This window comes from Numida meleagris, chromosome 3, assembly GCF_002078875.1.
Source record: "Numida meleagris isolate 19003 breed g44 Domestic line chromosome 3, NumMel1.0, whole genome shotgun sequence".
NCBI lineage: Eukaryota > Metazoa > Chordata > Aves > Galliformes > Numididae > Numida > Numida meleagris.
Genome location: NC_034411.1, coordinates 70,153,052 through 70,166,111, shown reverse-complemented (window position 1 = coordinate 70,166,111; position 13,060 = coordinate 70,153,052). Strand labels below are relative to the sequence as shown.

The 13,060-nt window shown below is 35.8% G+C and overlaps 1 protein-coding gene across 7 annotated transcripts in view; it reads left to right on the top strand.

Moving 5' to 3' along the window:
• The window catches only part of GRIK2 (glutamate ionotropic receptor kainate type subunit 2), a 461,962-nt gene that overhangs the window by 424,162 nt on the left and 24,740 nt on the right, over nt 1-13,060 (top strand). For all 7 annotated transcript variants that reach the window (XM_021389815.1, XM_021389816.1, XM_021389811.1 and 4 more), the window contains one exon: nt 3,005-3,230. In XM_021389815.1, coding sequence (XP_021245490.1) covers nt 3,005-3,230 — 226 coding nt within the window. The remainder of the gene's footprint in view (nt 1-3,004; nt 3,231-13,060) is intronic.

Sequence of the window (13,060 nt, the reverse complement as noted above, 5' to 3'; positions counted from 1 at the left end):
AATTCCCCTGGTTACCTTGGTGGGTAACCTTTTAATAAAAGGAGACTGAGTTAATTTAACAAGGACTTCCCCTTGTGAACCTGTGCTGACTCTGACCAATGTGTGCATTCAGGTGTATTCCAATACGTCCCAGAATGATGTTCTCCATAATTTTATCTGGCACAACTGATACTGACAGTACTGTAATTTTCAGGGTCTTCTTTCTTGCCCTTCTTGAAAATTTGGATAATATTTGACAGCTTCCAGTTAACTAGGACCTCTCCAGATTCCAAAGACTGTTGAAAAATAATTAAGAGAGGTGTCATGATAACATAATCCAGCTCTTTGAGTACTCTTGGATTAATCCTATCAGGCCTCATAGATTTATATACATCCAGCTTGAGCAGCAAATCCTTCACAGTTTCAGGGCTGGCTGGGAGTTTATCATTACTGCAGACGTGGTTCTCCATCCAACTCAGTTCTCTGAGAGTCTTCGAGCCCATCATCAGTGTTGAAGAAATCAGGAAAGAATGCATTATACGTCTTTTCTTTGTCTGTGCTCTTACTTGTGATGTGATCATCCTCCTCAAGAAATGGACCAATGTTATCTTTGGTCCTCTGTTAACATATTTTAAAAAGCCCTTTTTATTTCCCCCATAGTAATGGCCAGCTTCAACTCTAATTGAGCTTTGGCCACATGAATTTTCTCACTACAGTGGCAAACAGTATCTCTTTATGTTGTCTAACCTCTCTTCCTGTGACTGAATTTGTTTTGTTTTCTGCATAAACTCTATAAGAAGATTTCTGTTCAGCCAGGCCAATCTTCTGCTCCATCTACTTGACTTCTGACATTTTGGAACTGCCTATTCCTGTGCTCTTAAGAGAAGACATTGTAGCATTTTGCTTACATGAGAAAAAAGAGATGACTGTACCTTATGTATCACCCTTGATTGCTTCACCACGGAGAGTCATATGCCCTTTTGTTTTAGGTTTTGTGTTATCTTCTACAGCCTCTCATTACTGTGTAAAATTTTTATGCTTCTTTTTTAATTCTTACAGCAAGCATGCTACTATGTAGAAGCTTTCTTTGATTTTATTTTGTTTGCGACTTCTTTTTCAGAAGCATCATCCTAATTGATAAAATTAGTCATCATAATGAATACATCCTGTCCTTCAGAGAATGCTGTCTTTTTTCACATGCTTTTGTAGACAGTAACCATACCCCTTGCTAACACATTTTTATCCTGGTAATGTTTTTTTTGCAGCATAAGTGCAGAAATACTTACGTGTGTTCATTCTTACTCATCTTACTTTATTTTCTATTATGGCTCTCATGTGAGGTTTTTTTTCCCCCTCAACATGCGAGAGCAGTGTATTTAACAGTTTACCCAAATTGTTTTCTCTGCAAATTTCTTATATTACTCAGATTATTTACATTGGCTTAAATGTTTGTTTTGGGTAGTAAAGATTATATGGCAAAAAAATAGATGATAATACAGGCAAAACTTTACAAATATTAGAAAACACTTATTTTTCATTCTTTCTGTATTACATAGTAATGCAGAGCTGATATGCATTGCTTAAAGTATGTTATTCTGCATACAGTGTAGTATTAAGTGCTTCAAAGAATTATTTGATTGTGAAAACAAACCCTATGAACAGAGACTACATCTGTTTGGTCTTCTTAATTCTATTCTATTCTTTCCTCCTTCATTGTCACGAAAACCTTTTACAATCATTTGCGTAACGTTCAGTACAGGAATAATGTGTTCATGCAGAGTTCTAGAAGTCTTCCGTTTTGTTAGCATTGACACTAGAGTTAGTTCAAATGCTTGTTTTGCTAAGTCCTCAGGCAGATTGAAATAAGTCTTGGATTGTGTCCCAGCAGGGGGACAAAGTTGTCTTTTTTTCTAAATAAATGTTCTTTTCATTCCACATACACTACTAATTCTCCTTTGGGCAGATTTTACGGCTGCCAGTCAGTGGAACTTCAGAATGGTTTGTAGTGTCAATCTTTGTCTAGTATCTCCGCCAGAGCTGATGGCAAAGTCATGTTTAAGGCTGACATTAAAAGATGAAAGATACCTGAAAGAGCCTGATTATACCAGTTCTCATACTGTATCTCTACATTTTATTTTCTATGCAAGATAAAACTTTAATGAACATTTTCTGATACACCTGAGTTTGAAACATTATTAAGCATATGTGACAAATGTAATATGAAGTGATCAGTTGTTCTAATCCCTTCACTTTATCTAGTATTTATCATCATCTCTTACACAGTACTTTACAAAAGTGAGGGAAGGTAATACTCTTGTGGGTGTTTTTTGTTTGTTTGTTTGGTCTTGAAACTGTTGTGTAGAGAAAGGGAGTGACTCCTCTATAGCTGTACAGCAGCAATTTGTACCAAATCATTGTCTCCTTTGTAATAGGTACATATTCGACGTTAGGACTTTTAGCTGTTAACTGTGTAATGGCAAATAAGTATGACTAGAGTGCGGTAGATTGTACATTTGTTGCCTTCTCCCTCACAACTGTTTTTCTCCGTAAATTGCCATCTGTAAGTGCTTTGATTACTTCAAGCTGCTACATTGTGCATGAGGATTTTAGAAGTGCTCAAGAGTAGGTGAATGATTGAAATATGAATGAGAATTTCAAATGTACCAGAATACAACAGATTCTCCTATGAAGCTCACCAACACTGTTGATGAACGTGGCTATAACAAAATCCTTAATAGTTTCTCACTGACTTTAAATATGTATAGGTCTTCATCCTAGACAAATAAAAACATGTACAGAATGAAAAACAGATTAACTATAAATATAATGCATTTTTTTGAGAATGTGTCCATCTGCTGTTTTCCACAGATGAGATGAAATATATAGGCACTCTTACATTTGCTGTTGTAAAACCTGGTACGTGTAATAAAATATCATAAGAGAATAATGTGCAATTTTGGAATTTGCATTCACTCTTTAAAGTCTTTTATATTTATTACTGTTTCATCTAATATTTGTCTTTCAGAAATCCAAAATCTCCACTTATGATAAGATGTGGGCCTTCATGAGTAGCAGGAGGCAGTCAGTACTTGTCAAAAGCAATGAAGAAGGCATCCAGCGTGTGCTTACTTCCGATTACGCATTTTTAATGGAGTCGACAACCATTGAGTTTGTCACACAGCGGAACTGTAACCTAACACAGATTGGAGGCCTGATAGACTCAAAAGGTTATGGTGTGGGAACTCCCATGGGTAGGTTATATGTCAATTATTTGACCTCTCTTCATTAATCTTTGTTGCTTCAATAGAAAAGCTCCAATATACTGTTGCTTTCTCTATGTTACTAGCATTTCTCTCATTCTCTTTTTCCTCTCTAAGGAAAAATACAACATATTTTAGCAACATTTATTGTTTGTATTTCATTATCTAAATAGAAATAAAATAGTTATTTAGAAGAAATTGGCCATTTTCATGTGACGTTTCTCTTACCTGATTCCTTCCATATGCTCAAAACCAACAAAATTATCTTCCACAGCCCTGATATTTTTCAACATTTTTAAAATATCGATCCCTCTCTACAGAGAATGAAGTGCTAGTGTTATTTCAAAGTTTGCAGTAGCAACAGCTGATGAAGTGAAGCTTCTATGGTGAGAAAGCTAAACACTAAGATTCTTACAATAAGGGGAAAGATTCCATAGCATGCCATGTATAATCCACAAACAGAAGAAATACTAAGTTAACTTTGTGGAGCACGCTTTTGCAAAACAATTCAAATTCAGAGGATATTATCTGAGTCAGGTGTTTCTGAGTGTGTACAAAAATTTGGTTGCAAAATTAGAAGCCAGCTACAAACACTGGTTTCTAGAATCCATAGAATGAGATTCAGCAAGCACAGATGTTCTGAGTTCCCATTGTCTGCAGTGAATATTAAAGGACATGAGCTGAGGATCCAGCTTTTGATTTCAGAATAGATAAAAAAATAAAATATTGTGACACAAAGGGTCTGTCAGTATTGCTCAGTGATCCTACTTAATATTGTAATATTGTTCTGAAGACTTTTTTGCAAGACCGATATTTCATTTGTTTTAAATTTATTTTTAAGGAGAATATATTGTTTTGTTGGCATAAATATGCTTTATGTGTTTTTTTTTTTTCCTCACATAGATCTTAAACTTGTTACTGATTTTACTTGTTAGTATTATATTAAACTATAGTGTGGGTAAAGTTGACTCTAATACTGTATATTAAGAACATGATAAGGACGGTTAAGATATAAACATTACTGGAATATATTGCATAAAGGTGTGTCTAGTAATACAAATCTCTGGCTTTCATGCATACTGTAAATATTTACCAAAACTTTAAAATCTTTTTTAATTTTAGTGATTTCAGTAATTAGGTATGAAATTGATATCTCCTCAAGAAATTATGATTCTGTTCATTTTGTCTTTGAACAGTTAGTTGCTAGGCATTTAGTTTTAATGAGTATATCATTTTAAAAATTATTTTCTATTGAGAAAACAAATGAAAAACAAACATAAAGCCAAAAGCAAACTTCTAGAGTGATTAGTAAAGGTTTAAAGAAAAAATAACTGGATAGAAAGAGACAAATATGTCTCAGTAAGTAAACTGTCTTTTTGGCTTTGCATCCTACTTTATTCAGGGAGAACAGGCAGTAGGAGTACATTTCTTCATTAACTTTGAATTGTACCAAAGACATTATTCAGCACTTTAACAATCTATAACAAGTAATAAAAAAAAGATCAGGGTCAAGAGAAACAACAGAGATGTAAAAGGGGATCTGTCAGCTGACAATTGTCTTGTAACGAAAATAAAACAGAGGACATACACAAAGGAGGTAAAAACAAGACCTGAAGCAGTGTTAAACTTACAAAAATATTTAAAATAAGATCTGTAGAACAGGTGAGGCCTTCATAAAGTAAGATCTGAATTAAGATATTCATAAAAGATTTAAAGGTAAATTAAAACAGCATTTGGTGCTTTGTCAGGACAGCTAAGAATAAGAGATTAATCCTTTGGATAGTACTTATAAAATGCTATCCAGATGTATCAACTAATATTTATTAATGCTTTGTATTCTTTGTATAACTGTATAGTCTCAGAAAAAGGAGACTAGGTTGCTCTGCAATTTAAGGGAAACCTTATAAAAAATATTTATAGTGCCTGTCAGAATATTTTGTGAAATATATTGCTTTGCTGAGGCAAAAAGATATTACAAAGACGTGCATAATACAAAACTGAGCCATATATTATAATTAAACTCATTTCTACAGGAAAAATTAACTCCAGAGTCTTTGAAGGACCTTTTGGCATAGTTAAATTTAGAGAAGTATATATTATTTCATGATTATGGAAGATGTTTATAGACATGAAATTGAGTGATATCTCTTTAGAGTCAATAATCCAAAGAGTAACTTGTCAAGCGCTTGAGAAACTGCAGGATAATGATTTCACAAACAAAGTACATATTACTGCTCATGCCTCTTTGGGAAGCTAGTTTCAAGCACATCTCTGAGTAGAAAAATATGGAATTTGTTCAGATAGAGGTACCTTATCTGAAAGCTATTGATGTCATCTCCCCAAATTTACAAAAATATCTGGTTTATCTCCTGGAATAGTGTATTGAAGTGGCAGAAATATTTTCATGAAAGATCAATTCTGTACAATATGGTTGTTATAGACTTTATGCCAAATAAGATAGAGTGAATATGGTTACTTTTGCTGAACTACATCAAAGGAAGTTCCTTGATGGTGAATAGAATAATAGTGTGAATATAATCCAGGTAGCTACAAGTAGAAAAGGTAAAAGCTTTCCTAACAGGAAAATATGCTAGTAGTTTATGATACAGTAATCTTTTAGAAAATGCAAAACTCCCAAATACAGCAGCAGCTTAGAACACTGCAGTAAAATTTTTACATTCAGAGATAGAAAATTATACAAGATGATGAGAAAAAAAGAAAAAAAAAAAAACCCAAAGAGCAGTTCAGGAAGTACATGGGCATCAATTCTTTCCACACGCTGAAGGAACAAAGTCTATTTTAATCCTTCTGGAAGTTTTAGTATTGTGAAAGCATTAGTGAAGTAAACAAAGTTTAGTGTGCTGAAATGTAGCCATGATGTGGGAAACTAATACTGTGTACTTTGGGCACCTAGTAGAACTAGTGTACACCTTCAAAATTAACAAAATTCACTGACGTTTGGAAGGGGAGTGAGGCAGCATTCTGTATGTTTATTTTGCTTACAGCTTTATTTAACATGTCACTTATGACACAAAAAATAAGCTACAGACAGTGAATCTGGTAAATTATAGGTGGAATGACTGACTCTCGTGATTTACTTTCATAAGTTAAGGTAGCAGCTTTGTATATACTTGAAATCTTGAAGTATAATGCATGAGATATTTCTGATAATTAATATGTAAATATGCATTACGTACAGTTAGATATTATCAGAAATATATACGTATTTATCTTAGTGGTTGGAATTTGGCTTTGTGTGGGTATACACTTCAGCATCCAAGGCTGATATTAATTAGAGGAAGGGAAAGAGAAAGAGGGGGAGAGGAAGAAAACAATGTAAGAATACGAGGGAGGGAAAGGCAGAAAAAGTATCAACCCGCTTAGGTATGCAAAATAATTTTTTCATTTAATGATAAGTCCTCTAAAGTGATAATCGCCTCCATTAGTTTTAAATGTTCTATTTCTTCACCATACACGATAAAGGTATTAAAAACTGAGTTTATTCCTGAATAAATCCCAGCTGAGATAAACGTGAATGATACTTCCTCATGATCAGAAGATCATGAGTAACTTGTAACTTTGTTTTCAAAAAGACTTAAGTCTACGCAGCAATATACATTTTATGCCTTACCTCAACAGACCTGGTATGACTTGAATTTGGTCAATACAAAGTACTGTAAATCAGATTAATATTATGTGACAAATACTACTTTCCATTTTGAGTATTTATTAAGATTGTTGTCAGTGTGAAGTGAACAACATGAAAGATTAGAAATCTAGCTTCCATGCACTCCATATTAAGGCCTTAATCATTTACAAAGCCACTTTTCACTTTTTTACTCTCAAATTGGAAGAAACACATTTTGAAATCATCTCTAGAAAAAAGAGCATGCGTCCATCTTCTCAAGTAGATTTATGTTATTGTTTTTCAAAATTTTTCTTTCCAGCATGATAGACAGCTGGCTATTTTCCATTGTACTTTGGCATATTTTCAGCTGAATCGCTGGTTGTTCCTCTATTCAACCTGGAATGCATAAGTGGCTGACAAGTGTATATGTCAAACCCACTCCATATGAGGAGATCTACTAAGCATGCACCTTTCAGACAAGGTGTTAGCTCAGGACTGTCCAGTACATGCCAGAAAGAATGTGTGTGTGTGTGTGCAGATACACGCAAAGTAATAAATTTGACACTATGAAATTGAAAAAATATGGGGGTAACCCTAAAAAAAGCATTTATTCTAACTATTAAGAAATACAAAATAGTAAGGGATCTTTGGGAGATAAGATTTACAAGAAAATAAATGGCACTATTTATAATATTTCAGTTGCAAAACATAGTGAGTGGGATCTATTAATTAACTTTCTTCACATTAACTAGTTTATGGCTTTTCTCTTGCTGTGATCAAACCATGTCTTTTCTTATCACAGCATACTGTTATCCTTATCCCTGATCATTCCATGATGATAGACTATCAAGATGTCCTGAAAAAAAAGCTAGGAAGGGTACAAGGCACTTATCTTTAATATTTGTTACCTTAAAAAATGTTAAGAAAGGAAATATGTTCTCCCTGTACAATACGGAGGTACTCCACTGTACTTGGAGAGAAAATAAAACTCTCAAGATATGAATGAAATTAAACAGTATATTTTTGGGTCAAGATAAAGATGTTGTATTTTTGGGATCAACATACAAACACGATTAGCTACCAACATTTCATCATCAAACTAAGTTTCATGGAACTACTCATTGTACAAAGCTGCAATAACCTGGAAAACCCCATCCAAGTATCAAATTTTTTTTCATGTAAATATATCTGCACACTGTGTATTTATATATTCACAACAGAAAGCTGGCAGCTGCTGTGATACAAACAAGTCATACCTCGCATGTCAAAAGCTTTCCAGCAGAGATGCATTGGCCATGGGCACTAGATATTTGCATAGCCACTTAAGTTCAAAGAATGGAACAAAACTTCAAGGCTTTCATGTTCTATTGATTCAAAGGTGCCATTCTTAGTGAAGTTGTCTTTACTGTAAATCCTAATGTGCAGAGTTTTCACACTGATAGACAGCTAAATTACACCACGGCGCTCTCTCAATCTCCCTCCTCAACAGAACAGAGGGAAAATATGATGAAATAGTCTCATAGATTAATACAAATAAAGGGACATTGCTCACCAATTATTGTCATGGGCAAAACAGATTCAGCATAGAGAGATTAATTTAATTTATTGCCTATTACTAGCAGACTAGATCAGTAAGAACTAAAGCAAGCTAATTATAGAATCACATAATATCCTGAGTTGGAAGGGACCCACAAGGATCATCAAGTCCAGCTCCTGTCTCCATACAGGATCACCTAAAAATAATTTTTTTTTCTGAAAGCATTGTCCAAATTAGGCTTACTGTTAGGCTTATTGCCATTACTGTAACTCTGGGGATCCTCTTCTAGTATCCAACTACACTCCTGGTGAAGAACCTTTTCCTATTATTAAACCTGACCCTTCTGACAAAACTCGATGTCATTCCCTTGGGTCCTATCACTGTCATCAGAGAGAAAAGATCAGCACCTGCCCCTCCTCTCCCCTTGTGCAGAAGCTGTCGATCATCAAGATGCTGAACAAAGCGACTTCAGCCACTCCTCACGTCTTGCCCTCTAGATCTTTCAGCGCTTCTGTTGCCCAAACTAGACCTTCACCCTTCCACTCCTTTTTGTATATGTAGGAAGGAATGGGAGCTGTGGTCACACCTCAACCCCTCATCTCTGCCACTCCTCCACTGTCACTCTCTGCCTCTGCTCCACGTGGGTTCCTCCCACAATGCCTACCTTCCTCAGCTGATCCCACATGGGCTTCCCACAGGCTGCAGCTCTCCCAATACGGCTGTGTACCACGGGGCTCACCCACCGGGCACCGCTCCACACGGGTCCCCAAGGGTGCAGCTCCCCCCGCCCTCCCGCCGCACCGCGGGCCGCTCCCCACGGGTGCAGCTCCGGCCCGGGCCGCTCCTGCGGGCATATCCATGGGCTGCGGCTCCTTCAGGCCGCGTCCACCGCTGCACCGCGGACTCCTCCGCGGCTGCACGGGGAGATCTGCTCCGCGCGGTGCCCGTGGGCTGCAGGGGGACGGCCCGCTCCTCCGTGGGCCTCTCCCGGGCTGGGGGGAGCTGCTGCCGTGTGCCTGTAGTTCCTCCTGTACCGACCTCGGTGCGTGCAGGGCCGTTCTCTCCCATCTCTCACTCCCCTGCCCCAGCTCCTGTTGCACAGCTCCTGTTGCACAGCGGTTTGTCCCTTCCATCTGCTCTCGCAGAGCGCACCCAGCGCCGCTCACGGCTCAGCTGTGGCGGCGGCGGGTCCCTTAGGAGCAGCTGAAGCTGGCTCTGCTCGGACATGGGCAGCGCTGGGCTTTGCTCCAAGAGCCGACCCGTGCAGCCCCCCGCTACCAAACCTTGACACGTAAGCCTGACACTTATTGAAATGTGAAAAAAAAATTGTTTACAATATATTTTTTTCTCCTAAAGAACATATTTTTTCTTAAAGATATATCAGTTTTGCTCAACTTATGTATGACTTCCAAAACGTCTGTTTGACTAATGTGCAAATCACTAATATATTATGCAGATCACTTGCACACAAAAGTGTATTTAATTACTTTTGCTCAATGTAATTTAACTTAACATTTTTTACTTAGGAATTCAAATCTTTTCTTTTTGGTAAATCAGAGCCAAGTATAGGGTTGTCTTTCTCATTTATTTATTTATTTATTTATTTATTTATTTTTCTTTTCTGAATTTCAGTCAGTTGTGTAGCAGGTAGTTAAAATGCTTATGGACTAAGTGCATTTTGAAGACCAGTATTCATGTAATTTCATCAGACATAGAATCTAGAAAGAGTATTTCATGCTCCACCCCTTTAAAAATTTCATTTAAAAAAAAAAGGAAAAGGTTTTCAGACAGTAATGTACGATCTGCTATTTTCCATCTTCTCTTTGACTTCATGAATTATTTATATATATCTAAGCCATTAATAAGTGCACTACAATACTGTTCTTCCTACTTAGTGAGAGGCTGCTGGATTCAGATAAAATTTAAACATATAGCATCATCAGCAAATATGTAACAATTATCAAGTTGCATCCAATAGCACTAGAGGTCATCTGATTTATGAGTATTACTTATGTTTCTTAGGAGTGACCTAAAAAAATACTCTCAGTAAAAGTTTATGTTTCATAATATTGAAATTTTAATACTGATCTGACTGTAGTTTTAATGCACGTATTTTACAAAAGATTTCATTACATGCCATTTTTTAAGTGAGCGTTTCCAAATATAGAAAGATGGAGGTGCAGTGGGGTATATAAATTGCTTAAGAACAAAAGCTTTTAAAATACACTTGATATTTCAAAGACTAAAACTAAATGTTTTTAGGAAAAAAAAAAAGCAAATAAATTACTCTCATTTCCCGAATACATAGGAGAAATTTAAAAATAATATTATAAAGATGATCTCAAAACAGCCTCCTTTATTCTCCTTTCAGAATTTGTTCAGCCTGCTCTCTTGCTTCATTTGTCATTGTAGTCAGAGGTTTGTAACCTTCTTTTGTAATTTAGTTTACATACAAAGCTTTTCTGTAAAGCAAAAATTGGAGTAAATGCTTTGTAAGTAATAGTATTTCAGCATCCTACAGATGTGCAGGATGTTGCCTCCTCTGTTTCGTCTCACTTTTAAAATACCAAAACCTTAAATTCTACAGCTATATGCCTGAAATAAATTTTTCTCTCTAAGCAGTTTTTACATCCAGGTTAATGTTTCAAAAAAGTGCCAAAAAAGAAAAGAAACCTATTAAGTTATTACACTTTTAGAACATAGTGATGCTAGAAATTTTTCCTGCTCTAGGTGCATGCAGCTGTGGCAAGATGAAGTCCAGCTTGACCAAGATTAAAGTATGAAACTTCTGAAATTTTATAAAAAAAGAATTGAAGGTACCGTTGTCCATAGTTGAACATAGTCAAACATTATATCAACTGCTAAAGTAGGGGACAATCTATTCTTTAAGCTCTGAGTAAATGAGGACATATAGTATAGTTATCCTGCAGTTAACCTGTTCTGAAGATACAGATGAGTATTTGGGTGTCACTGTTTATGTAGCTTCTTAAATTTTCCTTTATTTTTTTCCCTTTAATGCTTTAATTCTGAGAGAATATTATAAAACTCCCTGAAAGAGTTTTAGGGGAATTCTTATTTCAATCTTTGAGTGCCCATAGCCTTAATTCAATGTTCCCAATGTGTTTTAGTGCAGGGAATGTCATCAGGCCAATCACGTTATTCCAATACTTGCTAGTGCTCAATTTTGACAGTTTTTGTCTTCTTGGTTACAAGATGAACTTCTCTCCCATACTTCCAATTACTTTCAGGGGACAGATTTGCAGAAAAGGAATGACATTTTTTCTCTAAAGAAGTGTTGAAAAATAAAAAAGGCATGCCATTTTAATCTGTAAAATATCTGAGTAAAAAATAAGGCTGGGATTTCACAGACATTTTAAACTGGCATAGGGCTCTTGCATTTTGCAAAAACTGAAACTGGTGTGATCTGGTTTAGTGACTTAAACTTGCAAAATAGTTTGCCTTTTTTCAGAGACTTAATTTGCTTTGTGTTTATCTGCCTACACACTAATGAGGCCAGGTGAGTGCTAGCCATAGTAGGAAGGAAGCAGTGACAGCATGCCATCTAAGATGTGGAAATGGAATTGGGGTTTCTGCACAGCTAACTGTTACACTGAGTCTAAAGACCATTCCCTGTTCTGTGATAGCTGCAAAAGGTACCATGGATCTTTCAGTGGCAGACAAAAAAGAGTTTTAATTTGAAAGAAGTAAGAAGTGAGGCAAACAAAGAGAAAGAATAAAAAGCTGTCAAAATCAATTTTACATATTTTAAAAAACTTTTTTTTCTTAATTCCCCATGCCTCCCATTTATCCTGTCTCAAACTCTGCAAAACATGAGCAGTGTAGTTTTCATCCCCGTGTCAACAGCTGTCACTGATCACGTTAGTGTAATATTCCCTTCAAATCATTTGTGCATTTGGTAGTCAGCAATCAATGCAGTTCATAATTTTCCACATCTTGTTCCAGGAGAAACAGGGCAGGTTTTTTTATGTTCTGTTACTTCAGTTAAATATCACACAATTTTAAAAATTCCAAAGCATACGATTCCTTATTTTTTAAGTTAATTTATTTTCCTATCGAAATATAAGAAAGGAAAAATGAATGTGCTAAGCTTCATGGATGCAATTAGTGAGACCTTGCTTTGCTTCTGCTCCTGCAGTAACTCAGTTGTAACTGACCCTGTTAGGTAGACAAGTCCATCTTTGTATAAATATATTTGTTTAAAAACAAAAACAAACAACATCAACAACAAAGAAACAGGTATGAACGGCCCAGGAACCTTTCAAAAAGCAGACAAGTCCAAAATTGTAAGGAATAAAAATGTAAATAATGTATAAATTTAGCCCCTAATATTATTAACAATACAATTTCATATCTGAAATACTGAAAAGTTCAGATGTTTAAAAAATGTTGATTTGCATTGGTGAAAGTATGTTCCTGTATCGAGCCAGGAGTAGGACTTGATGATCCTTATGAGTCCCTTCCAAGTCAGTATATTTTATGATTCTGTGATGCCTTTGTAAAGTACAAAATCTAGCTGTTAACACTGGCTTTTGATTTAATCATTTCTGAGATTTCTGACTCCACAGATATTTCCTGTTTATGTTATACAGCACACTGTGGATATCAGAGTTATCCTTGTCTACTATCTGTTTTAAA